At 40.9% G+C, this 27,666-nt stretch overlaps 1 protein-coding gene across 2 annotated transcripts; it reads right to left on the bottom strand.

Moving 5' to 3' along the window:
- Positions 1-150: 150 nt before the first annotated feature.
- Positions 151-27,666, bottom strand: ENTREP1 (endosomal transmembrane epsin interactor 1). Of its 2 annotated transcripts, XM_082301607.1 has the most exons (11): positions 26,998-27,666; positions 24,593-24,649; positions 15,274-15,384; positions 13,715-13,843; positions 12,807-12,914; positions 12,570-12,688; positions 8,907-9,036; positions 8,248-8,320; positions 3,992-4,141; positions 1,963-2,249; positions 151-851 (listed from the first exon to the last, which is right to left on the bottom strand). In XM_082301607.1, the coding sequence occupies exons 1-11, from the start codon at positions 27,289-27,291 to the stop codon at positions 645-647; spliced, it is 1,665 nt and encodes a 554-aa protein (XP_082157733.1). In that variant the 5' UTR covers positions 27,292-27,666; the 3' UTR covers positions 151-644. The 2 variants fall into 2 exon arrangements, with proteins under 2 accessions (XP_082157733.1, XP_082157732.1); XM_082301606.1 differs by lacking the exon at positions 24,593-24,649 and having other exon boundaries at positions 26,998-27,425.

The raw sequence follows: 27,666 nt of genomic DNA, 5'->3' as shown, positions 1-27,666 counted from the left end.
ATGGGACTATACCATGCCTTTCTTCCTGGGATGGTAACGCGCCAGCACCTCCTGTTGCAAAACACCTGTGCTTTTGGGTTTGGATGTTGTTCTATCATTAAGACAAAAATAATGTTCTGCCATTAAGTGAGAAATTCACTGAGCCAAAAGAGCACTTCTTCAAGATAGTTTTTATTTTTAGTACAGTTTGCACAACAGCCTTCTTTTATAAAGAATAATTTTAGAATCCTGTACACCATTTTTTTACTAAATTACTTATCTGAAGGTCTGCACTTTACGACAGATTTTAATTTAAACCAAAGTACCAAAAATTTGCGAAGTTCTTCAATACTTCTTTTCACAGCTTCTTCCCCAGTGATGATGTATCATACCCCACAGGTACACGTTACCAAACGTCATGGAGATGCAGGACAAGATGTATCACAAGCAGATGAGTTGCAACTGAGAGCCCTAAAAGGTCAGTCTTGCAATCTGCTAAATAGTTTTTTAGAATGATCATCCCCTTTGGAGTCTATGCATGACAGTATTAAAAAAGAAAGTGATTATTGACAAACCCATCCACCCACTTGCCAGAGATTATTTTTCTCTGTAGTATGTATATGTCTGACAGAGGTCCTCTGCTGAGGAATAACCAAAAAGCCAGCTCAAAGTACAGTTTCCCTGACAACACCAATAAGACTGTGAGGCCGTTCATGTTCTGCTCTTTGGCTTCTCCTCTCTGCCAACTGTTCTCCCTCTGTGGTGAAAGTACTCAGATCACCACAGCTCTCCAGGTACAGCAATCCAGGATGCAGTCTGAAAGGTAACACACGGACTCTCAATGACATGGCTTGCTGGGCAGGTGCCATCACCTTTAAAAAGAAAAAAAAAGTAGTTTAAATCAGTTTTGTTTTCAGGCTCTTCCATTAAAATAGTTTTTTACCCAACTAGGAAGAAGCTAGTTGTAGTGCTGTCTGTTATGTTTAAAGAATAATTTTAAAAGCTATGAAAACCCTAGAATTTGCCAAGGAGGCATGGAAAAAGCAGTCCTAGCTGGGAAAAGGAATGGGGTAATTTTTTGTTTTGTTGTTGTTTGTGGGGTTTTGGTTGGTTGGTTTGGTTTTCCCCCTCAAAGCTGCACAAGAATTCTCTCAGTCCAGCCTATGGCCTATCTGGTATTGTTTAGAAGAAACCTAAATGTTGCTTCCTTGCAGAAGCCACTGAACTGTAAGAATGTTCAGGCCTGTGTGATAAATTAAATTCTCATAAGGAATCTTTTTTCCTCCTGTTTCTGTCAAATTTGTCAAGGCTTTTGTTGCCTGAATGCTATGGTGGGAAATCCCACTTTATTCACGGAGCCTAATGACACTGACGCGTTTTGCATGCGATCCCTAACCAAAACCAGTTGTCATAGCACATCACTTGTGCTATGCATGAATCAATACATCTACACAAATGGTCTGTAAGTTACCAAGACATTTGTCTGATGAAGTCTGCAGTGTCTGAAACTTCTGGATATTCATTCCATTAATGTAAACACGTATTTTCTATTTTCTGCTTTTCTTTAGTACTAGGTCTTATTTTTATCCTGGGAGCCAATCACAAAAAAAGTTGCTTCTAGTGGGTTTACATAAAAATTTCCTTGCCAGCCTCCATTCCTTCTGGTTTGTAATAGCAAATGCTTATAACATCTTCTCCCTCTCCCCTGCCAAACTCAGTGTAAAATGCTGTCATGTTATTTACAGTTCATGATTCCTCTACAGAAGACTGACTCAGTTTTTAAATACACATATACTCTGTCTTCTGGCTAATAAAGCAAGAAACGTCACAGCCTCTCACACACTCCCTACATGAAACTAAAGCACTGAAGGAAGCCAATTTGGTCGAAAAACTGACACACAGACTGGCAAATGTAAACCTATACTTCCAAACCAGAGGCAGTGGGTTTCCACATCACCTGATAAATACAAGTAATGAATCTACCTGCTCAAGGAAAGTGGCACTGGTGACAGCTTCTGCCATATGTTTCTCATCTGATTTTAAAACAGATTTGATATTTTCCACCAGGTCATGTATGTCTGGGCTCATGCTGCAGGAGGACTGCTCAAGGATCCACGCCACACGCCGTTTAGTGTCCATGTAAGACTTATAGTCTACCAGAGATTGGGGTCTTGCCCTCAAAGCTCTTGCTTTTGAACTCTTACGCAGGGTGACAGCATTCAGTGGATTTAAGTCATTGAGTGTTCCAGTTTCAGAGCTGAGCACTGTCCCTGAAGACAAACGAAACAAAGCAAACAATCCACAAGGTTCACAGTATTCTGGAGATTTCACTCCTGATTCAATGAGGATGCAGTGCAGTTTAACCACGTAAAACTACAGTCTGGCATGGTCAGGGTGGTATGGAAGGCTCACTATTGGAATTACACAAAATGCCTGTAAAATAGTCATACATAGCTATGGTTGAGTGCATGTCACATGTCAAAGAGTCTGGAGGGACACTTTCCCTGTGGAAAGCTCTTTGTCATTTTGTGTACACTGGTTCCTTTCTCTTGTTTCTGATCTGAAGAGACCTGAAATGCGTGTTGAGTGTTTATGTAAACATAAAGGTAGAGGGCCTTTATGATCTCTCGTAAACTCTTTGTAACTTTTAGTTATTAGCAGTCAAGAGGACAAGTTATAGAATACTGAAAGTAACTACCTGTCAAGCTGGAAGCTAGTAATACTACAAAGTGCAAATTCAATGGAAAAAGGAAAACAAACCCATACCAAATATTCAAAATTACCTTGCAAGGACTGAACAAAAGGCAATACAGAATCAATTTCACTGCCTTTCATCCAAATAGAAATTGACTGCCTTTGGTGTAAACAAGTTATCAGATTTTGACCCCATTAAAATGAAAAAAAACCTAAAAAACCCAAAACTGCACCTACAGATTGTACAAGAAGCACTTTAATGTTGGCTTCATACCAAAAATTGCCAGGAGGAGATGCAAAACTTCCCAGCAAGAAGAGCAACTTCCATTGTTGCAGTAAGTTCTCTTCCTGCAGCACTCATGACTAACTCTCAGATCTACTGCTGAACAGACCTAACCTCACTAACACTGAGCCTAAAGCTTCCAAATGCTTCTGACAAGGAGCCTCTCTACAGCAGAAACTCTGCTTTCACAGCTGTGAATAGGCTCTGTGTCATGTAACTATTGCTTCAGCAGCAGATTCTCTGGGCTGCGGTGGTGGAAGTTGATAAGAGGAGAAGAGAAAGCATATGATACACCAGGGCCATGAAAACCTTCCACAAAAACAGCAAGTGTAATCCACATAGGCATGCTCCCAGTATCCAGAGTAAATGGCTGTTACTAACATGCCCCATTGGCACTTACATTTTGAGTGCTAGAAGGTATCAGCAGCTACTGTGGGAATTCCAGTATCCTCTAGTGGAAACTTCAAGACCCCTGACTGGTGCGTGTTTCAAGACAGCCAGCAGTACCATGGACTCTGCAGTCACATTAGCAGTTTTCCCACAGCAACAGAATTAGATCACTAACACCAAAGCAGTTTCATCAGCTCTCCACTATGGGTTGTATTGAGTTTTTGGGTTTGGTTTTTTTTTTTTGATGGTATGAGAATTGAGAAAAGGGGAGCAAATTTATAGGCTAATACCAAATCCCCAAGCCAATTTTGCTTTAAATGTCTCACACTGACAACTGCACTTGTAAGATCTTAGATGTCAATGCACTGAGAAATCCTGTGTGCTCTCCCTCCACATTTTCCACCACCCCTCCTTCCTACCCAGGCCTGGCTACAGACCCTGTTCCTAGATGTGAAAACATAAAGAGCAGCAAGACTAAGGAGTTAGGTGGAGAAGGCTTGGCAAAGCAAAAACTACTGTAATGTAGGTACTCTGTTGGGAGACAGCAGCTGATTTCTGCAGGTACTAGGTTCAAGGTACCAAACTTCTGAAAAGTGTTCTTTTAAAGAGCCATTACACAATCACTGACAGAGAAAAGGGAGTCACCTTGAGGCAGCTGGCAGTGCAGAAGCACAGGGTCACTTTTAGATCGTTTCCGCAAGGGATCGAAGGCTCTGCTGTTCATTCCTGCAGGCACACAGCTGGCATTTGAAGGGGAAAGACTCACTCTGCTGGAAGGCTCCTGAGTTTCTTCAGCTGGATAATAAGGAACAGAAAAGTAAAAGTAGTCAAAATAAAGCAAATCTGTAGAAGCTGTTATTAGACACTGATTTTTTTCCCCATCCCACCTGCAAATCTGTAATGACTGGACACAAAAGTCTAGAGGTGCACATATGTGCGCACAGACCCACATATACTGAACAAAAACCTGTACAGCCTTATGCAACTGGAGTAGCAAAAGACTACAGTCTAGTTCAGCCTAGAACAAAAATCACCTATAACTACTTGGTCAGAGAGAAGAGAGCTACAGCTTTACTGGAGAAAAACTAAATCTCACAGAGCCTCAAATCTTCCTCTTATAAGCAGCTGTACCAAGATAGGACAGCATACGGCCAGAGACGTTGGTCACCTTTTGCAATTAGGTAGCTTGTAAATCAGTCACCAGTCCCTAAAAAGGAGTTAAAATCTTTACTTAAGTATTTTCCTGGATTCTTGTGATATGTTATATCCTTCCCACTCCTCCTTTTCCTAAGAGTGAAATTATATGCTGCAATTTAATGAACAGGACAGGATGAAGCTCCATACATTTCTCACTAGGCTTGGTTCTGTACCTCCATCTGATGGCACCTGGCATATTACAGAAAACAATTTTCTGGCTCATGCAGGAGTTAAAAAATTTGTAGTGGATTGCCCCTGCCTGGATGGCAGGCACCCACCACAGCCACTCTATCACTCCCCTCTGCAACTGGACAGGGGAGAAAAAATACAATGAAAGGCTCATGACTTGAAATATGGACAGGGAGAGATCACTCATCAATTACCATCATGGGCAAAACAGACTCAGCTCAGGGATATTAGCTGAATTTATCAAAAAACAAGCAGGATGATGAGAAGTAAAACAAATCTTAAAAACACCTTCCCCCAACCCTCCCCTGGGCTCTATCTGCTGCCCTGCAGCAGTGCAGGCATGTGGGTTATGGTCAGTTCATGACACGTTGTTTCTGCTGCTGCTCAGTGAGAGGGGTCCTTCCTCTGCTCCAGCATGGGGTTCCTCCCACAGGAGATAGTTCTCCAGGAATTTTTGCAGTGTCAGTCCATTCCACAGGCAACAGTTCTACCTAAAATGCTGCACACACTCGGTGTGTTACTTTGGAGAAGTCGTTCGTTTGGTACTTTTAAAAAATTCTGAACAGATTAATGAACTGATTTCATGATCTTATGATAATTCTTAATAATGTTAATGTTTCAGATGTCATTTTTCTTAATAATGTCAGTGTTTCAGAGAGATAATTGTCTTAAGGTGGTGTGTACTGGAAATGTATAGACCTAGTTTGTGATGATACAGAGCATCTACTAAGCATTTCCTGCCACCAGCAAAAGGTTGTGATGCCATGATGAGTTTTTGCCTTTTTTATATATCTTTTACATACCCTTTTATATAGCTTTTAGGTATCCCCAGTGCTTTCAGCATGCATACTTGTAATTCCTTAAGCCTGATAACTTAGGATAGTCCTAAGATTCCATTAAGCCAGGAGACCAAACATCCTGGAGGCCTGGCAGTTGGAGGCCGGAAAGTCCTACACTATCCTGAGAAACCAAGGTCTTCCCTAGAACACATCCTGTAAACAAAATAGGCCCATCCAGGGGAGAATTCCTCAGGATGGGGAGATATCACGCTATTCATTTAAGCTTCTCATTGGGGAATCTTTGATAGATATGCTAATTTGCAAGGCCTATATATTGTATACGTGATCTATCGTGTGTGCATTTCGGCGCATTCCACCTGGACAAACTGCAGGTGCACCTTAAGGATCCTTAAATAAATACTGAGGTAAAAACCCCTTTTCCCTTAAACCATGTTTGGGTCTTAATTTTAAGACCAGGGAAAGGCAACAGTTGCATGCCTGCCTACCTCAGTCAGCAGGGAAAGTCCCATTCTGCTTGACAGGAGTGATTATGAAGTCAGTAAAACAATTTTAGCTGGCATAAAGAAGCTTAGAGCTCCTCCTGCAGCCAGCAGTCAGGATTCCCCTGGCTCTGCTGGCAGAGTAGTGTGCAGCTTTAACTTCTGTTGGGAGCTATCCTCAGTTGATCAGCCCTGATGATGCCAAGAGAATCACAGCATCACACACAAATGCCCTGGCATGACAGGCTGCCAGCATAAACCGAAAGTTCAAGTTTTATTTATAGACTGCTACACTGCGCCAGCTGAGACAGCCCATAGACTACCTCTACCACAATTCCAGCTAAGTCCCCATTTTGTATTTCCCTCCTGCTGTGTGCCCAGCAGGCAGCTCAGTCCCTCACAGTCACTCACTCTTCCTCAGTGACATGGGGAGGAGAATTGGAAGGACAAACCTGGCAGAATTAGTGGGCTTGAGATAAGGACAGCCAGAGGTGGGGAGAAAAAAACCCAGCAAACTCAAAGGAAAACAAGCAATCATCCAACACTAGCTGACTGGTGCCCAGGCAGTCCCTGAACAATGACAATGCTGAAGAACTCCCCCCAGGTCCCAAATCCAAACCAGCACAACAGGCTGCTATGAAGAAAATTAACTCCATTCCAGCCAGATGCAGTACACCTCCTCAGATTTAAATAAAGGAAGAGATACTACTTCGTGTATTTCTTTTTCTTAAATATTAGGGAGCCTTTTATCTAGAAGAAGCAGCGTTAATTTTTTTTTTAAGAGGCTCACCTTCTTTTTTATCCAAATTTAACAGGCAGACTAATAATTAAGCATCTCTTTACAGACCTCTTTATTAAAAAAAATACTGGACAAACCAGTTAAAATGATGAAGAGGAGGGTACAGTTTGCCATACATGCTCAGGTAGGTCTAATTCTTGCAAAGGAAGTTTTTAAATACAAATGCCTCAAACAATGTCTCATCAGAGCCTTTTTTAAAACAAAATAAAACTAAACAGAAGAGAGACTTTCCTGACTGTCCTTCACTGCAGGTGCATTTTCTATGCTATTTCTTTCTTGTTTCCATTTCTCATAACTTTAAGCAAGTCACACCACGTACCCTTGTTTGATAACCTAGTCTTGTTTGAGCTCAAGAAGCTCAGAGAAAGCAACAGGATTTTTACCAGTAAGAAAGCTTTAACAAAGAAATCCAGAGGAGCTGTAGCTGGTGTCTGGTTATCACACCTGGTAAGACACCAGAAGCATCCAAGTGCTTGTTTTCAGAGGTTTCAGGCAGACTGTCAGAGTTTAAGGGGACTTTGACAGAGCTGACATTTGGCTAAAGTCTGATTTTACACAAACTCTTTTTTCCTCTGACTCCACATAATAGGAACAATTTCAACCGATGCAGTTCAAATCAAAGTTTTTTTCTAGTTTGATAAGTAGGCTGGGAAAAGACAGGCCACAATCAAATAAAATTTTTATAAAATAAAAATAAATAAATAAAAAATAAATAATTAATTTCAGGCTTTTCCCTGGCCCCAGCCTTCTCTCTCTTGTGGTGTGAATATTGCACACGAGAAAATCTTGCCATAACGGTCAAGTTCAAACAAAAATTGGAACACATTTTCATGGGCTGTACTGGAAAAGCTGGAATCTAATAAAGCACACATTGCAACAAACATAAGGCAAAAAACAACTTGGAACCATAGGTATGGTTTTCTAAAATAGGGCAGATCAAATCTTGATGTGGTGTCTAAGAGTAATTTAGCTATCTCCTGTACCAGGATGCAGAAATTATTATGCAATTCCTTCAGTCCAAGCTGGATAATGGAGTAATTCCCAGTTTAGCTCCACACAGTATAGCATTATTCTATCCTTTTCCTGGTTTTACAGCAGCAAAATGTTAACAGGCACCGACACATACACTAAACAAGTGGAAGCACTGGAGCTGGACATCTTCTCTTGCAAAATATGGATATAGTGTCAAAAACTAATTGTAGGTTACTAAAAAGGAAATATATGTTTCTTTTTTTATCGTATGTGACAACAACTTTTTATGCTTGTAAAAATTTTCAATACTAATCCTTGTTCCCACTGCCCAAAACAATCATGATTCTGTGTCTCTGGCTTGCAGTATGGTGTCTGTCTTTCAAAGAACTAATAATGCTGCTGCTACATTAAGTTGTGTGTGTTGGATAGAACATTCTAGAACAAACTTTAAAATGTACTTTTTACCTTGAGAGGACTGCCTGTCAGTTACTTCCCCTGAATCAACATCTTCCATGCCATTTATTTGAGGTGCGCCTCCCTGGAATAAAATGCAAAAGTTGAAAAATCACAAGTCACCATCTTTCTCTGGCATTTCCCTAAGAACTGCAATATCCACCTTAGAAATTGAACACCTTTTTTTTAACTGCACAGAGACTGTGTGATATGAGTTTAATTCCACGGCAAAATCATGGCCAGTGAATGTCCAATATTAATGTTCATCATCCAAATCAGTCAATTTTATCCTACCCAGTGTTTTCTGGGAAAAAGTACCCATCTTTTGAAAACACTAGCAAAAAGGGATGGCCAGTGATGGCAAAACCTTGACCTAGTCCCCCATGGGAGGAGTGCAGGTACATAAGTGAAGTAAAGCAAGGAGGTCTTTTAGAATAACCAGGAACAGGTGTACTCCACATTGCTCTTTGCTCCTTCTCTCATGCCTGGGCAGTTTTCCAACTGGAGAAAACTTTTCAGTTCTAGAGGTAAGTGATTAATTAACGTCTTCAGCGAAATTTACATTTGTAATCAAATGTATCCTCCTGACTTACACTTACCATGCTTCAGTGCAACCTTTCCCTTACAGTAGAAAAAAACCAAATCAGACTTTAAACTCCGATGGCCCCTACCTGCTCAGAGCTGTTTGAGCTCCATGCAGTTTCATAAGGTGGAGGTGGGTCCAGACGGCAGAACACTTCAACCCCTTTGATTCGTGTTCCATAAATATAGGGCAGTGAAATCATGTCAGAGACAAGTGTGCTGCAATAAATAACACGGAGCAAATCTGTCAGTAAGGCTTTCCAGCTGCAGAAAAAACACCTTCTGCTACCAAACTCCACTGGCTTTTCTGTGCCAGTTCAGATGTTGGGATCTAAGTCACAGATAATGGACTCGCCAAGGTCTGCAAGACATTGTCTCGGAAGATGGCAGGGAACTGCTCCTTAGGATGTGCCTCTCCAGTGTGTTCCCCAGAGTTCAAACATCTTTGGGCAGTACTGGGCCTAGGAACCCATTTCAGTTTTACTTCAGAGATTCAGTTTTGTTACAAAAGATTAAAATACAGGTTGTCATTCAAAATGTGACACCCTAGCTCTGAGTTCTGTGAACCACTGAGTTCTTAATTATAACCTAAATTCAAGATACTTCTGATCTGATGTTTTATATTCAGATACAGCTGCACAGAAAAAGCCAGATTCAAAGTAACGGCTGTTTTTGTGATGATGCAGAAATATTACGGTTGATTGATTCACAAAGGCTTGCATGAGGCAAATGCACCTCATGGCTGACCTTACTCCTCAGTTTCCAAGGAGCTCTCTGAAACACAGCAGAAATCCCAAAGACCTTTTGCTGCAACATCCTTCTCTTAGGAGATAGCTCTGAGAAGGAAGAAAACAGAACAATTCCTCGAGAAACCTTAATTTTGATAAACACATATTTACATTACCCCAGGAACACTGTAACAAAGTGTGGTGGTCAACAGCAGAACTGGCAAGAAGACCTTGCCCACACAATCCTCAGAGAAGTCTGTGACTCAAAACATCTCAATTCTGCTCTGGTTTGTTTGGGGTCTTTTTAACATTTTAGTTGCTGATTTGGTGCTGAGGCAGGAACCTCAAGCAACACAAAGAAACCCACATTTTGCTCTCTGGACTTCAGTCAGGTTTACGGATATCACTAGTGGATGCAAGGCAAGTCCTCCCTCCCAGAATTTAGGGCTTCTCTGGACACTGGCTGCAGGGAACAAAGATGACTGTGAAAATTTTTTTCTCGCAAGCTCAGAGGAAAGGGTAGAATGATGGAAATACCTATGGAAGACTGCTTTCACAGACAGGAAAAGAATAAAACTTTCAAAATGAGAACCTGGAAGCCCTCTAATGAAAGGCTCCTGTGAAGGCAATGGAGGTAATGCATGGAGAAATCTGAGGAAAGGAAAGCAGGTATTTTGATAGCTGGTCATTGTCTTTTTTAGCCTTAAAAATGGGGAAAATAGAACACATTAAATTAGTTTTTAACTACCATCTATTTCATCTGTTCCAAAAGGCTTCAGAATATTTTTGGAGTATGATGGAGATAGATGCTCCATTGACGTTACTTCTTCACATTTTCCTAGTATGTTCACGCTGAACTTACATTCAACATAAGCCACAAAATTACACACATTTTGCATCTTAGTTTTGTTTTTAAACATGCCTGATCTGGCCTATCCAGTTCAGTCACACCTTGATAATTAATGCTATGTCCAACAATTACATTAAAACTTATTACAGAACATGCAACTAGAAGAGCATTCCCTTGAGTCCCTTAATTACAAAAGTCATTTCCAGGATGTACCCAAACAATACTTTAAACTGAACAGAGGTATATTTCTAGGCCCTAGGCAATCGGTTTGCTGCCTTGCATGCATCACCTCCTCCCCTAAATGTATGTGTCTGTGACAATTCCACAGAATCACAGAATATCCTCAGTTGGAAGGGACCCACAAGGAACAAAGTCCAACTCCTGGCAAACTTCGCATTTTGTTTTTCACCTGGAAACTCAGCTCTAACTGTTTATGTTGTGCCAGCCCTGAAAAATAATGTAATTGCTATTTTTTAATGTATGAAATAAGAAGAGCAGAGGTAGGAATTGACCAGACATTGTACTGCTAGTTTGGGTTTTGCCTGCCATTAAATAAGACAAATGTAAAGGTTTCCTACAAGTAGAAGAGCAAACCAATTGGCTTTGATAGCTGGGCCTCTGACTTTTCAATTTAAAGAGTGGCAGAAAATGCCTACCCACTCCAAACATGTCCTTGGAACCAGTTTTGATGACTGTGGTGTTTCCCTTTTCAGGGCATGTATCTGTCTTGGAGTTTGCAGATGGGGGGTCACCTCCCTGGATGTGGTTCCGGTCACACCCCCTTGCACACAAAGCTTGGGATGCAGGGACCACTGAGCTCAGCACAGAAAGCCAGGGCACAAGTGCTACACAAAACTCAGGACACAGTCTGGGAAGAAGTGTGGGGAGGCTGACTGAGAAATGGACACATCCCATCTCAGCCACTCTGCAGGATCCAGCCTGGGCTGAGTCATAATTACTCATCTTCCAAAAACAGAAATTACGCCTGTCTGTTGCTTTAACTTCTGCACTGCTGTACAACTACCCAGAACACCCTGAAACAAGTAGCCTGACTTCAGAAATATGTCATCTTCACTTAAATGTTACTATCAACAAGTTTAGGTATCTACTCAATTTTAGACCACAGCCTTAAATACCGTTCAGCAGCTCCTCCTGTGCTTAATAAAAAAACAAAAGAAAGAAAGAAAGAAGAAATACTGCTGCTGGGGAAGAGATAACCATCTAGAATGACATGCTAAACAAAGAACAACTGGTCCATCTTAAAGCAGGGGAACTCTGAAAAGCATGTTTCAATAAATAATTCTTTTTCCAAAGAGATCATTACACATTCCATTCTGTTCTCATCAGCAGATTGAACTAAGACTGATATAGGAGGCTTTTAGTAATATTTTGAATTCAACTACAGTCTCTGGTGTTTCAGAGGACCTGTTCATTGTAAAGCCTATTGTTGCGCCATGTTATCATTTTCTAGGCAATCCCAGGATCTGTAATTACCTCTGCCAGGAACACACAGTCTTCAAAACCATGCATGCTATTCCTGATGAGACAGTGAAATAAACTAAACAGTCCTGTACACAGCAAAAAGGAGGAATTTTAAACAAGAGTCACACAGTCTGCTTGAGCATTGTAATACTTTATGTATAAATACTGTATGTTCAGGACAGAATAATGCAGCCCCACCTGAGTCATAAAGCCAACCTGCAAGTTACTTTGAAGAGCATATAGCCACCTGTAGGGTAAGGGATTACTTGGCCAAGCAGTGCAGTCAAAACATACCCTTCAATCAGCCCTAGCAGCCCAAGAGGGAGAAGGGGAATGACTGGCAGGAAGGTCCATGGGGAACACCACTCACGGTCTCTGGCTGTGTCTGGCTTCTCATTGCTGCCCAGAACTGCTCCTGACAGCATTGTGTAAGTTTTCAGCTGTGTCAAGCAGCAGTATTTCTCTTACCCAGAAATGGTTCCTACAGAATCTAAACCCAAACCCACAAAACTTTACCCGTTACCCACACTGTATTTATGCTGTTTTCAAACAAATGTGCTTTTTCTTCTTTTTTTTTTTTCAATCCCCCTAAAATCACAAACCTTTTTCATCAGAGAAAACAGTCTTAAAAAAAAAGATTAGGCAGTGTTTTGAAAGACACTAAAAGAAAGGAAGAGAGTGCACAGTTTTACCTGTTACTTGTTTGTGGAGTACAAGAATTAAGAGTTGCAAAATAGGAGGGAGGTGGGACAGGTGGGACAAAATCATCGGGATCCAAAATGTGATCTTGGTCTTCAATCTGAGATTCGTCCTAATCAAACAAAACTTCTGTTAAAACCCTTCTGACCTATAAATACTGCTGAACTGTGTAATCTATTAATACTGTTTGCAACACTCTTTATGGCAGGCAATGCCTTGTGCTCACTTACTATGCAGGATCTTCTTGATGCAAATATCTGTAAGCAATGCAGGGCAGCCGCTAAGAAGCAGACTGTGGCAGTGACAGCATTCAGGACACTAAGAGCTAAGAGAACTTTCTGAAGAACATGAAGATTATTAAAATTAAAAAATTAAATAATGGTATCTGTAAATGTAAAAACAGTAATAATAATAAATAATAATAATAATAATAATAATAATAATAATAGTAACAAAATAAACAAAACTAAAACAAATAGAGAAAACACAGGGATGACCATGGCAATTACTTCTAAGAAATGTATGGGATGAAGTCTTCAGCACAATCTCCAAGACGAGTAATTTGCAAAAGCTCATTTTACACTATTTATTGTCCTGACAGAGAGATCCAGAAGGCTTTAATACAGCTCAGATGTGATTTATCCATCTATTCATCCAAGAATTATAACCTTCCTCATAACTTTTCTGTGGGAAATCCAGATTCAACATGATCACCATTAAAGAAATGTCAAAGTTCTTTTATATTTGAAGATGGTGTTGGTTGGGTGTTTTATTTTAGCAGTTTGTAAGCCAAGAAGGGCTGAGAAGTGCAAAAGTCCAATGAAGGCGTCAAATCATTAGCTAAAATTTACATCATATTTACCCCTGTAATCTTGTCTGGATTCAACTGTAGTTTTGGTTGCACTAAGCACAAAAAAGGGGCAAGAACTGCTTATTGGCTCAGCAGTGCACTGGTCAAAACCCAGACATGAAAAACACTCCCCACGTGTTACAGAACCATGAAGAGCTTCTGACTAGTGTGGAAGACCAGAAAAACAACAGAATTTTCCCCAGTAAACACGGCAACCACTTCAGCCCTGCACTGCTGCACGAGCACCAACACTATAAAAGCAGTCCTACTGCTGTGTGTGCAGGGTACCTTGAGAAGAAGGTGAGCAGCACTGCATGACTTCACATGGTATAGCTTCAATACAGCCTCTACTTCTGTGCATTCAGTGAGATGAAGTTCTTCACAGCAGAAACAAATCTTGTTCTCATCCATATTCATCTTTAAGAAACAAAACTCTACTTTTAATTTGTTTTATGCAGTATTTTTACCTGTATAATATAGAACCTGTGTCCTAAACTAAACCCATGACCACAGAGCAGACTGGAAATACAGAATCATATAATTGAACAGTTTGGTATGCCAATGATTCCTGCATTATAAAGCTGTATTATACACGCTCCTTATTTGAGAGAAAGCATTATGGCTAATGCATTAACACATTTACAATTGTTAGTATATTGTTGTAATCATAGTTGCACTGATTACTAAGCCATTTTATTATCTATGCTCCTTCCAATGCATAGCAGCCTAGAAATTATTTCTCTGCCTGTTGTGTAAACCACTCTATATGAACTGTACACATTTTCTTTGGTTCACGAATATATCTTGCATTCCTGTGGATGGAATGAAACACACAACTATCATTTCAACCCAGTCAAATCGTTAATAGCCATATCTGTACACCACTGTTTGTAACTTCCCCTTTCAAATTAATCTTGTCATCTTAGTTTTCGAAGTAGAAATTCCATGTTTCCATATCTAGAAATAATTGGCGTTTTAGCTGTCAAACTCTAGAGTCACAATGTTGACACTCTTCCACCTACAGAAGCCACCCTACAAAATAATTAATGATTTCAGGAATGTCTTTTTGCTGTACCCTGTACTTCCAACCACAGACAGCTCAGAAACTCCGACAACATTTGACCACCTCATCTGGGATATCATTATAAATTCTCAGTGTGACTTTGGTATAGTGATATTGGGTGAATCTAGATTGCCAAAGGTTTATAATCTCAGACTCACTGCAGTACACCTATTGGCATGCCAAGGAACCAACAATAGCTTTCCTGAAGAAATAAATGAATGAAAATAGATATTCAAAGATCTTTCCATTAACCCACAAAGTTCTTCAAGCTTTTACACACAAGTAATCATCACCAAGTGACCCTGTATTGTATCCTTAAATTTCAATTACTCCACATTTTCCAGTTTATAAATAGTGATTCTTCTATTTCTCATGACAGCCACTTGAGAAAAATCTTTGCATTCTGCCCTGTCTTGTACAGATTGCTTCTTCCTCAAGTAGAAGTGTTCTGAAAAGCTAGAATGATTTGATCTACCTTATTTTTTTCCTCACGTCTTCTGCTGTAAGGTATCAACACAAATGGTCCCCACCAAGTGAGGCAAAAGGGGAAGAACGATCCCATCCACAGATTACAACAGACTGAACATTTTGTAGGTAGCTCACCATTACCCACCACTGCTCAGGCTTTTTCCAACAGTTTGTATTTGTTACATTACTACAAAAATCCTTTATGCTAGTTCTTAAATTACTTGCAACTCTGCATCAGGATACTTTGTGATCTCAGCACAGCAAGCTAATATGCCATAATGAGAAGAAATCAATGTAAATCAGTATGTGTGCTCACCAAATCGCATCTGGGTACCCCGGACACAAATTGAATGCCTTGACATCCTAGTATTAATCCAGTCAAGTTCAGCAGAACACAGATCATAGACAGCAGAATAAACAGGTTAACCTGGAACAGCAAAACAAAGTTAACTGCAGTAGGCACAGGAACCCAACCCAAGGAACTCATGACAATGCAAATCCCACTCAAAAACTGGGAATGCTGGGAATGACACTCGGCTTCTTTTTCAAAACTGCCCATGACTTCAGCGCCCCAAGGTGTCTTAACCTATTCCCAAAAACCTTTGTCTTCTCTCTCTTTATTCTGAACTAGTTATGCAGAAATAAAATATATGCAACTATTGAAAATGTCAGTAACAACAGATCAAGCAACTAAAGGCTCTTCTGGAGTGCAAAGTATGATCTGCAAGTCACCCAGCTTCCACTGTGTGCCATACTCTTCCACCGGGTTTAGCTCTCAACACATTCAGAACAGTAAAGAAACCTGAAGAGGAAGAAACATCTTAAGCCAACATTCACTCTGCACAGGATTTCCAGAATTACTTTGCAGCACAAATAAATAAAAAATATTTGTCCCAGTACAGTGAGGAAGAAAACACTTAAGAGAGTTTAGCTATATGGTAATATTTCCTCCTGGCTACTAAAACCAAAATATTTGTAAATCAGATAATACTTTCAGATTTATAAGTCACCTGAAATTGAGCAATGACAAGAGTAACAAAATACCTGAAAAAAGGACAAGCAGAAGCAGTAGATAAAATTATGTCTTGCTTTGACCTATGCCCTTACAATCTGCATACACAACATTGGATATGGATTTTGAACATACGAAAGGACTACCCCTGTCTCTGTTCATACAGGCAAAAAATATTCTTTACTTCAGGAGAAAATGCTATGGGTAAGACTACTACTTCAGAGAAAAATAAAAATAAGATTCCTCCTTTAAGCATTCAATCCTACAAAGCAAGTATCTGATTCTTAATGTCCTAAAGAATCTTCATTAATAACAATCTGCTCACTCATATTTCTTTGCATCAAAATGGTTCGAATTACAAAAGCAGGACATAACAAAAAAACAGATGAAGAGAAGGACACTATGAGGGACATGAATCCAGCTTTACAGGAGATCCAGCAACAAGGACTTCCTAAACATGTGAAGAGTACACCATGGCCTTCCAAATAAATTTAGCCGATGTACCATGGTTAGCTGCCTGGAATCTGAACCAGAAATAGGTAACAGCTGTTGCACAAATTATGTTCCCATTTTCTAAGGTTCAGGGAAATAATCACCCAGGAATGGACAAGAGCCAAAGTGCATTACTCTGCAAGCTAAATTCCTCATTACAACGTTACTACTCATTACTAGTTTGACCATAACATTATTCCATAAAGTAGATTTTAACCCCAAAAACCCCAATAATTGAAGTAGTTATTACTAAATCTCCAAAGAGGACTGGGACATCTTTGTGTTAGACATACTAAGAACAAACTAATTTATAAATTATTAGAGGAAGAGTATTTTTTCCTAGCTTTGTACTAATACAAAACCACAGGTAAGACGGTTTTAGTTCTAGAAAGCACTCTGAGTGTCATTTGTTTTTCCATACAAACACCAGATCTCATGATTTTTTTAAAATTAACTCCCTGCTCAGCACATAAATGAATCAAACCCATTTCTTACGCTTTTATCTAAATCATCTCAGTTACTCTTTTGACAAAAACTACTTTGAGAAAAAGAAAATTGGTACACACGGGTATTGCATATAAAGAAAACTTTTTAAGTGGGTTCAACACAGGGCACTGACAATTAGAAATTAACCAGTTTTGCAATTGAAATAGAAGCTGTTTCAACATAAGACATCTTTATAGCACAAATCTCATTAAATTATATTAAGAAAAACAAGAGGTGTATCTGTCCTTTTTCAACTGATGAACAAATGGAGAAAAGAAGTTACGTGGCCAAAGTAAAGAAAGATTAAAAAGAAAAAAAGCAGCAAATTCACATTTAAGTTGTCTCCTTTGGTACAGAAGCTGCAACAGAAATTCTGCCTGCCTACAGCTATAAAACAGTTACAGTTAAAATACAGACCTTCAATTCAAAATTTGAAAAACAACAAAAAAATTACAAATATTTTTCTTAAAAATGTCAGAAACCAAAGAACAAAGAGGAAGAGAAGGAACATTATCATAAATATGCAAAACAAGTATGATAATTTCTGCATTTATGTTCTAATAAATTCTACTATGAGTAATTATAATCTTGATCTGATTTTTATTATATGTATAGTGTATTTTTGACCGAATAATCCAATATTCAGAAAATCCTGCCAAATGAGCAGACGATAAGAATAATTCCTCTACATACAATCTAAAACACTACCGTGATCTGAACCATAACCACAAAATTCTCTACCACGTATCTGACAATGGAAAATACATTGTACTTGACTGTCAAGAGAAAAAATCCTTTTTCTTTCTGCTCCATCACTGGTCAGCATTTTTACACAATCACTGAGATTGGAAGGGACCTCTTGAGACCATCCAAATCCAATCTCCTGCTCAAGCAGGTGGCACAACAAGGGGGTTGGAACCATAACATCCCTTCCAACCCAGACCATTCTATGATTTTATGACCTATAGCAAGCTGTTGAATATAATGTTCAGTTGGTTTTGACTGTCTCTACAGGCAACCTACACCAGTTTTTGGCCATCATAACAGTAAAGAAGTCATCCTTCATGTTCAGATGGAATTTCCTATTTTCTCAATTGTGCTAACAGCCTCTTGTCCTGCCAGTGAGCCCCACGGAGAAAGGTCCAGCTCCCTATTGTTCGTTCCCTCCCATCAGCTATTTACAGAGATGCAGGAGATTCCCACTGAGCCTTCTCTTCTCCAGGCTGAGCAACCACAGATTTCACATCTCTCCAGGTGTGGGAAGGATCACATCCCTCGACCTGTTGCCAAGTCTCTGCCTAATCCAGCCCAGGAAACCACTTTGCCACAAAGAGCACTTTGCTGTCTCATGGACAGTTTGTTGTCCACCAGGATCCCCAGGTTTTTCTCTGCAGAGCTGCTTTCCACTCAACTGTTCCCTATTGTGTACTAGGGGAATTTCCCTATACAGGCAGGACTCTGCATTCCCCATGGTTGAACTTCAGGAGATTCAGTGCATTTCTTCAGCCTGTCCTGGTCCTTCTGAATGGCAATATTTAGAGTATCAGCCATTCCTCCCAGTTTTGCACCGCCTGTGAACTTGCTGAGAGTGCACTCAGATCTACTGTGCGGAGCATTCACTTCAGTAGTACTGGCCCCAGTTTCCACCCTTTGGGCTCAACACTGCTGACTGGCCCTCAGCTGGCTCGGCTTTTGCCACTGATCACAACCCTCTTAGCTCAGCCATTCAGCCACTCGCTGTCCAATCAAACATGTATTCTGTCAGCTTATTTTGTTACAAATACTCTCCTGCAGATGCAAATTTAAACATCAACAGTCAATTAAACAGGGGTTACACTTTATCCCAGTGACAGAAGATCCTACCAAGAGGAGAGACGTACTTCACAACTTAGAAAAAAACAGAGAAAAGAAAACATGGTATTTTAAAAGCCTAAACAGAGGTAACAGGTCTTAACTGCAGTTATAAAAATGGAAACAACTCAAATTATGGCTTTAGCTTGGCTCACAGTTTCATCTTCAGAGCACTAGATACACATGGACTGTGAACAGCTGCAGAAAGCCGTGAAGAATCTTCATATGAATTAAACTACACAAAAGCAAAGTGTATTCTATTAATTTGCTGATGTCTTACATGTATGATCTCTTCCAGGTAAAAAAGTATCATCATGCCCTTTGAGGACTCCAAGGAAGAATAAATTTGCATAGTAAAGCTCTGGCACTATCTTTCATTCTGCAAGGGGAAGCTGCTTGTTGTGCTGCTGCTGCTGCCACTGAAGCGAGTTAAGTAATGTCAGAGAGGAACTGCCTTCACTTGAATATGCACACGCAGGACTGATGCCCAAGCAGGCACTTAAAGGAAAGAAGGAACAGTTGTTTCACAATCATCAACTCTTATATCCGTTTACAGCCTACATACATACTTTATAAATATCCTGTAGAAAAAAGTAAGCCAGTTTATTAAGTGTCCATATGCAGAGCAGCAATAGTGATAATTAACTCACGGGACCTTACTAGATTTTTGGCAGTTGTGAGAGCTTTTTATTGTACCATATGGAGACCCACAATACAACTGTCAACAAAGGAAGGCCCCACAAGAAAAGGCTACTTAATTAATTTAATTTTAAAAGTCACATATTTCAAAAGCAGAATTAAAACACCTCAGGTAGGAGAGAAAAGCTTTTGCAGCATAAAAATGGCTATAAGCCTCTAATGGCTTTTCATACTCTCAAACTTAAAAGCATATTTCTATTTGCTTATACTGACTTTAAAACCTTTGTGTAATTACCGCTTCTTGACTTAATGCTGGAGTCCTAAATGTGAGCATACAGGTTAACACTTCCAGCATCCAGGGAAAAAAGATACTACCACAGTAATTCTCACAACTTAAATGACTGCTTATTATAAAATACATGGCTAGGGAGACACTGTTTTTCCGGGTTAGGGACATGATATGCAGCTTCTGTTCACAGTGTTTTATACTGTTGCTAGCAGATCTAAAATTTAAGAATGTCACCAGAACTAAGTGTCTTGGTCTATACAGTAAATTTTGGCTAAATCTGAAAATCTGTCAAGGTGCAGATATCATAGCAGCAATCAGCCCTAAGAAATCTTTATTTAAAGTCTTCCAGGACATACTTTTCTTTGCATAAAAAATTTCAATTAAATACAAGGTTTACCACAAATTAATTCTTCAAAAATTTTCACGGTTACAAATAAAGGCTGAATTTCATAAACTTTTCTGTTTTCAACGTAATATCTGTACATATTTTTCATAAACCAAAAACATTAACACTTTTAACTTAAAAGTGTTTCAAATAAAATTTTCAAATGCTTATGTTACCACACTGTAAAACATGAGAAGAATCGGACTGAATGACTCATGCTGCATATGCAACTATGACTTTTCTGTCAAACCCCTCAAAGCTTTACATGAAAACAGATAACATTTATGAACACAAAAGCTGCCATGCTAGCAAACAACAAAAGCATGCAGTGCTTGATGTAGCTGAAAGCCAGAGTTGCATTCAACCAGCCTGTATGTGTTCGGTTGATTTTTCAATCCCATGCATTTTGCAGGTACCAAACTGCTCCCCAGTTCTTGAAGCAGTTGAACTCTGCACAGTACAACAGGCTCGTGTCTTGTTGGATGCTGGCACTCCTTTCCCTTTCATTCGATCACAGCTAAGTCTCCTTTTAGCAAGGAGAGCACCAGGCAGAGAGATGCTTAACTTGAAGTCTTTGTTTCAGTTGGTGAAAAAAAACCCAAAACCAGAAACAAACACAACCAGATCATCACCTAAAAAGCACTCTACAGAATTGCAACTAATTTGTACACGACTGAAAGGAAAGGATGCTTCAATAGCTAAGGGCTTCTGCATTCAGCAAAGCATGTACAGCACCTGGCAACTCCTGGGAATGCAACATAAAGTCAGATTAGTCCAGACTGACATACAAGTAAGGACAGAGGGTATTAACAGCAAGCATGACCTGTCAAAGATGTGAGCTGCCCTCAAAACATACACAATCAAACTAACAATGGAGAACTGATATACTTTCTGAAAAAATTTAGGTTCTTTCAGTTAAAAATAAGATTTAAAGCTGTGTGAAAGGAAGGAGCTTAGGAGCAGAGAGGAAGGAACCAGGTTCTATGCATGGAAGCCCAGAAAGGTTCAGAGTCAATACCCAAGTAACTTGGAGGGGTAGGTGGTGGTGGTGAGTTTCCCTTTCCCCATCAATACATTTGGGCAGTCCTGAAGAAGAAGTAACATAGGATTATAACATCTCCAAGATCATCAAGTCCAGTGTTAAGCCAGCATTACCGCAAATTAAAATCAGCTTCAAAGCACAAGCATTAAAAACTGACTTCCAAAACTGATTGACAACAGATATTGAGAACAGAAATTCCTCAAACACCTAAAACCAAGGAAGGATTTCAGAATCTGGACTTCTCAGCATCTGTACTGCTCAAGGCTAGGCCTCCCTTGCAAAAATGTCCTTCAAAAGATATGACTGTAGCTTGATTTTGCCTTGCAGTACCCTGTCTCTCAGATGTATTATTTATTCTAGTATCGTCCCACACTGTTAATGTAGCTGTAAAACAGTGCAGGTGGCAAAACCCAAATGTGGCTCTCCATTTTATTTACTAAAAGGTCTTATCACAGCCATCCCTCTTCATGGCTGTTTTTTCACAGATGATGCTACTAAAGGTACACTACATCTGTAACCGATGTGTTTCCTTTCCTTCCTCCCCTTCAAGGGGAAAACAAGAGTGGCTGAAACCATCCCAAGCTCCTTTTTCACAGCATTGCAGCCCTGTGCTTTCTGCAAGCATCAGCAGCACCAGAATCTTGCTGTCACAGAAAAAAAAACAACACTCTGGCTGTTTTTCTCCATGACCAAGGCCTTGGATTGAAGTGGCAGCCATAGGACAGCCTGACCCTTCACAAAAACCCAAACACAGATAGTGAGAAACCATCACTGCGAGTGCTAAGGCCTTACATAAGGAGTTAAAAGGGGAGGACAGTCACAACTGAAAAAAGGATATGTTTTAGTTCTGAATGAGTTTTTAGTTTAACTTATGAATGTCATAATTGTAAGTCATGACTGCGTAATGATTCTCATTGCTGAGACCTTTAGGAAGCTTGCTTTTACAATTCATGTAATTGTGTATTCTTCATAACTCCCTAGAGAAAATGTTCAAGTTACTAGAGGGTAGACAAAATAGATATTTGCCCAACATAAATATGCTCACAGAAACGAACAATCTGTCCTTGACAGACTGTAGATAGTTTAAGGCATGATTTCCTTACCCTCATGAAGAGTTTAATGTTTTTTTTTTTTTTTTTCCCACATAGAATAGAATATTTCAGTTGTAAGGGACCCACAACAATCATCTAGTTCAACTGCCTGACCACTTCAGGGCTCACCAAAAATCAAACCCCAGTATTAAGTGCATTGTCCAAATGCCTCTTAAACACTGACAGCTTGGGGCATCAACCACCTCTCTATGACCTTGTTCCAGCATTTGACTGTTCTTTCACCAGAAATGCTTCCCAGCGTCAAGGCTGAGCTAATCTGGCTAGAAAAAATGAAACTTCTATAGAACATACATACAAATAAGGAAAAAACCCCAAACAATTTCACAGAATCACATAATCATAGAATAATTATGGCTGTAAGAGAGCTCAGGAAAACTCCTGTGTGTTCTCCTATTCAAAAGCAGGGTCAGCTATGAAACCATGGCAGGCTGCTCAGGGCTTCAATCAATTTCACATCAGAAACTTTCCCATCTGCCGCACAGTATCCCAGGGCCATCTCCTTCAGCATGTGACCATCCTAAAGATAATTTGATATAAAAGAAAGAATAAGAAGAGTTTGGTGCTTTCTATTTTAGTAAAATTAGGGAAGGAAAATAAAATTTATACAAAGGAGAATGTTAAAGAGTGAAAGAGCAACAGACAAAAGGAAACAACAGCAACAACATGCTACAGGAACAGCAAAAGAACACAGGCAATACCAACACAGGAGTACTGTGCAAGCCTTAGGCAATTTGAGACTGATAGCATGTACACTTATCTGGATAAAAATACGGCCCTTCCAGACTGGGAGTCTCTGACACCGGGCTCCTCTCTATATCCACAAAACTCCTACAAAATTTGCTTGTGTTAACCAATGCACACTGAGAAATGACAATGCATGTTGGGGGTGCTGGTCAACAGCCAGCTGAACACAAGCCAGCAGTGTGCCCAGGTGGCCAAGAAGGCCAATGGCATCCTGGCCTGTATCAAGAACAGCATGGCCAGCAGGACCTGGGCAGCGATCACACGCCTGTACTGGGCACTGGGGAGGCCACACCCCAAGTCTGTGTTCAGTTCTGGGCCCTTCACTTTAAAAAGGACGTTGAGGGGCTGGAGCGTGTCCAGCAAAGGGCAACAAGGCTCCTGAAAGAACTGAAGAACATCTCTCATGAGGGACACCTCAGGGAGCTGGGGTTGTTTAGTCTCAAGGAGGCTCAGGGGGGCCCCACTGCTTTTTGCAACTCCCTGAAAGGAGGCTGTGGTGAGGTGGGGGGCCCGTGTCTGCAATTGTGCCTGCTGTGAGAGGACAAGAGGAAATGGCCTTAAGCTGAGACGAGGGAGATTCAGATAAGATATTAGAAAAAGCTTTTTTGCTGTTAGGGTGGTCATGCATTGGAATAGGTTGCCCAGGGAGGTGGTGGAGTCACTATCCCTGAAGGTGTTCAAGAGGCATCTGGATCGGGCACTGGGTGATGTGGTTTAGGGGTTTAGGGCAGTTCTGTGTTGACGGTCGGACTTGATGATCTCAAATATCTCTTCCAACCTCGGTGAACCTATGATTCCATCCACAGCTCACACATCTAATCCTTGGTACTCCTCACCGATACCCATGTGGATCGCAAAGAAGTGGTGCATAAAATGAAACAACTGCCTTGGCCTGGAAAAAGTCTTCAGAAATGACATAAGGCAAAAAATTCCAAACAAGTAAACAAAAAAACTCATATCAACCAACGAAACTAAAAAACTCCCTAAACCCACCCACAAAAGCAACTCCAAAACTTTTTTCAAATCCCAACTCTGAGACATTAAGAGCCACACAGCTTCAGATTCCACTTACAAGCGGAAACAGCTTACACACCCTGCACATCAATCTACTTCTCTCACAGCAATGCAGTGCCAAGTGTATATGAAACTAGCACTGGATCCTACTGTATGGTGTTAAGTTAGCTCTCAAACCCATTGTCAGAAACTAAAACACTACAACTAAGCTAAGATTTAGAACCATCCCCTTCATTTCAGTTCAAGCTGCACTGCCTCAGAGAACTAAATTACTTATTCTAAGCCAGCATTTTCTTATACATACAAAAACATAAAACCTGCTCTTTACATAACATTAACAATTCTTCCAGACACTTCTTGCCCTTACTGGGGACTTCATTCATGCACGAAAGAATATGGCCTTTCATGGTCTTTGACTTCACTATTAATAATTACAATTCTACCATTTGAAAGGAAAGATTCAACATTACTTTTTTAAAAGAAGAAAGGGGTGATTATTTTTTTACCAATGACTATTAAATTAGGATCATTTTTATATAATTTCCTTACAAACTTTAATCCATACCTACCAAAAGCATCACTGGCCTCTTCCATGTTGTTAGCCCTAAGATTCCACATAAGATTGCCTACAATAGCAAAAAACATAGTGTCATCAAAAAGCAAAAGTTCAAAAAAATGCCATTTACACGGTTTTTATTACTCTTCTGATGAAAGGTACCTTGGAACACTACAGCAATGTTGGGAAGATACAAAGACACACTTTAAAGCAGAGAATACCTGTGCTGATTGGGTTCTTCACTTCTAAGAACATCCTGTGAAATAACAACCAAATTAAATCTGCTCGTTTCTTATTTTTTCCTCCCAGAAAAAAAGCATGGGGACAAGTAGTATGTCAGCAACTCCAACCTCCATGTTTGCCTTAAATAATTGCTTTCAGCCAATTGAGTACTTGCTCTCTGCAACATGGCTAGGCAAATCTAAAACCTGTCTCTTTCTTCCTCTCCCTCAATCACCACCTCAACACTTCATTAAATTCCTACTTCTTGCTTGCTGACTTCTGACCACTTCAGTGAACCAAAAACCCAGAGCATGAACCCTACCAAAATCAATAAAGAGCACTAGAACTACCTCCCTGAAATTATTTGCTATTTAATCAGATGAATGCCAGCATCAGCATGAGGAAAAAAGTTAAAATAAAAAGCACATCCTTCTGCTACAGCAGTTGTTAGACCAAACTTGCAGAATCACAGAACCGAACCCTATGATTCTCTTTTTACCTTACAGGGCAAAACAATTAAGGAATGATAAAGAATTGCCATAGAACTGAAAACAAACAGCATACCCGAATACCCTCTCACAGAAGAATGGGAACCCTACAAAGACAGGTAAATCAGTTTCTCAGCACGTCCCATAAATCAGCAGATATACTTTTAACTCACAGGACTTTGTGACTAAGCCAGTTGACACCAAGCTCCTACACTAAAAAGAAACAGGAAGACTGGAACAAGCAGGAAGTCATCCACTAGTATTTTTAATGAATCCCTTCTGTAACTTCATTCACTTGACATGATCAATCTAATCTAGCGTAACATGCATATATGACTTGGCCAAATACCTACTGATATCATCACTGGTGTTGCAAAACCACATACATAACTGCAGTTTCATAACAAAGTATTTTTTGAATTCTCTGACTACAAAATGGACACACGATTTTATAACAAAGCACATTAATACTGATGTAAGTAGCTTTTTTTTTCCCTAAGTACAACTTTATTTCATTGCATCTGTTAAAGATAAGAAAAGAAAGTCTTTCTCAAAGTTTTCCGGACTTGCCCCTCCCAAGTCAGAATGTCTCATCTTTAATGAAAAGAAAACCAAACCAAAAAGCACCCGACCAGACACATCAATCCAAGCTTTTAATGGCATCTGCTTTTCTAGGTTGCTTCTGGGCTAAAATTTTCACTTATATTTTTACACCCAAAAGGTATTAGGTAACTTTCCTGAGAGTACTATTGTTTCAGAAATACAGTTTAAAAACCCCAAACAAAACCAACACCCCTCTTGATTATTGAAGATACTGAGTACCTCTATCTTATATGTGCAATTTTAAAGCATTTTAAAAGCACAAGCATGGTTCTGTGTGCAGAATTCAAAGAAAGTCCATAAGTTACTTATATTAAACTTCTTTTAACCTAGAGTAAGAAAGAAAAAAAAAAAAGAAATATCATAACAGAGATATCAAACACAGACATTTGGATGGTCTGGATTATTCCTCAGCCCCCAAGGATGGTGTATTTACAGGGATGAACACTGCACTATACAGATAAACAGGCACTACTTGATCCCCAAACTATTGCACGGAGCACATTCCCACAGGTGGTGAACAACACCGGCAATTTAATTGTTTAAAGTGAGGGATAAGCTGATGCTGTTACACAGGCAGCAGAGGCTGAGCGTTCCAGTCCAGAACACGACCTGCTGATTGCTGGAGGGGCCACAAACTGGGACCAATCAATCTGACTCTCCGACATTTACTGACTTCTGCTTACTAGTGTCTAGCTTCGGCAATACAAACTCTTGTATATATGAAGCTGTGGTTTAAAGAAGGGCCCAACAGGAGATGGAATAACTTCTTTCAGCACTCCTTACTAAACTCTCTTAAGTCCATCCATTTTTTTTCCCCAGGAACATTGCTGATTTATCTCTACATTATGCCTACGAGTAAAGGCACAAAGCACAAAAGCAATATGCTACATCTACATACACAACGACGGAAATAAATCCCCTATTTGTTTGTCTCTACGTTTATTACCCCGTTGGTAACAAACGGAGGTACACATCAACGAAAAGCCGTTACCCACAGGCTGTTTCCAAGTAATCGCGGAGGAGCGGGATCACGCATCCCTCGGGACAGCGAACACCGCAGGTCCCGCGCACGCATGGCGTGTCCCTGCCCGCGGCCGTCACTTACCGAGGAGCCGGCCCAGAGGGGACACGCGCTCTTCACCTGCGGGGCGCTGCTCAGCCACAGCGCCCCGAAGCTCAGCGCCACCAGGGCGCAGCCCAGGCCGGTCTGCAGCAGCCCCAGCCCGAGCAGCGGGCGGGCGGGCAGCGCAGCCAGGGAGGACGGGCGGCGGCGCGGCGGCGCGCCCGGGCGGAGGGGCGGCGGAGCAAGGCCGGCGGCCGCGGCGGACAGAGAGCCCGACGCCGCCTGGGGCAGCGGGACGAGTCCCTGGAGGGGGCAGCAGGAGCCCGGCAGCACCATCGGTGACGACGAGGGGGGCTCCGGCGGTGGCTCTCGGCGGGCGGCCGCTGGCGGACGGCGGGCCCGGCCGGTCCGGTCCGGGCGGGGCCGCCCCGCCACCGCCCCCGTGCCAGCCCCCTCGGGCGCCGACTTCCTGCGGCGCTGCCACCGCCTCGCCTCCTGTGCCGGCTCCGCTCCGCTCCGCTCCGCTGCGGAGAACACTGGCCCCGGCTGTGCCCTTAGCGCCAGCAGCGGCTGGGGCCACCCCGCTGCCGGCGCCGAGCCCAGCGTAAGGTGCCTCGCCGGAGCTCCGAGGACACCCCCGACTCTCCTGGACCCTGAGCCATCCTTCCCGTCCCGGGTCTCCCCGCTGATGCTGCTGCAGACGTTTTGCAA

The sequence above is a fragment of the Coloeus monedula genome, assembly GCF_965178545.1.
Source record: "Coloeus monedula genome assembly, chromosome: Z".
Taxonomy (NCBI): Eukaryota; Metazoa; Chordata; class Aves; order Passeriformes; family Corvidae; genus Coloeus; species Coloeus monedula.
The sequence above is the reverse complement of the archived record's forward strand: the minus strand, read 5'-3'. Positions and strand labels throughout refer to the sequence as shown.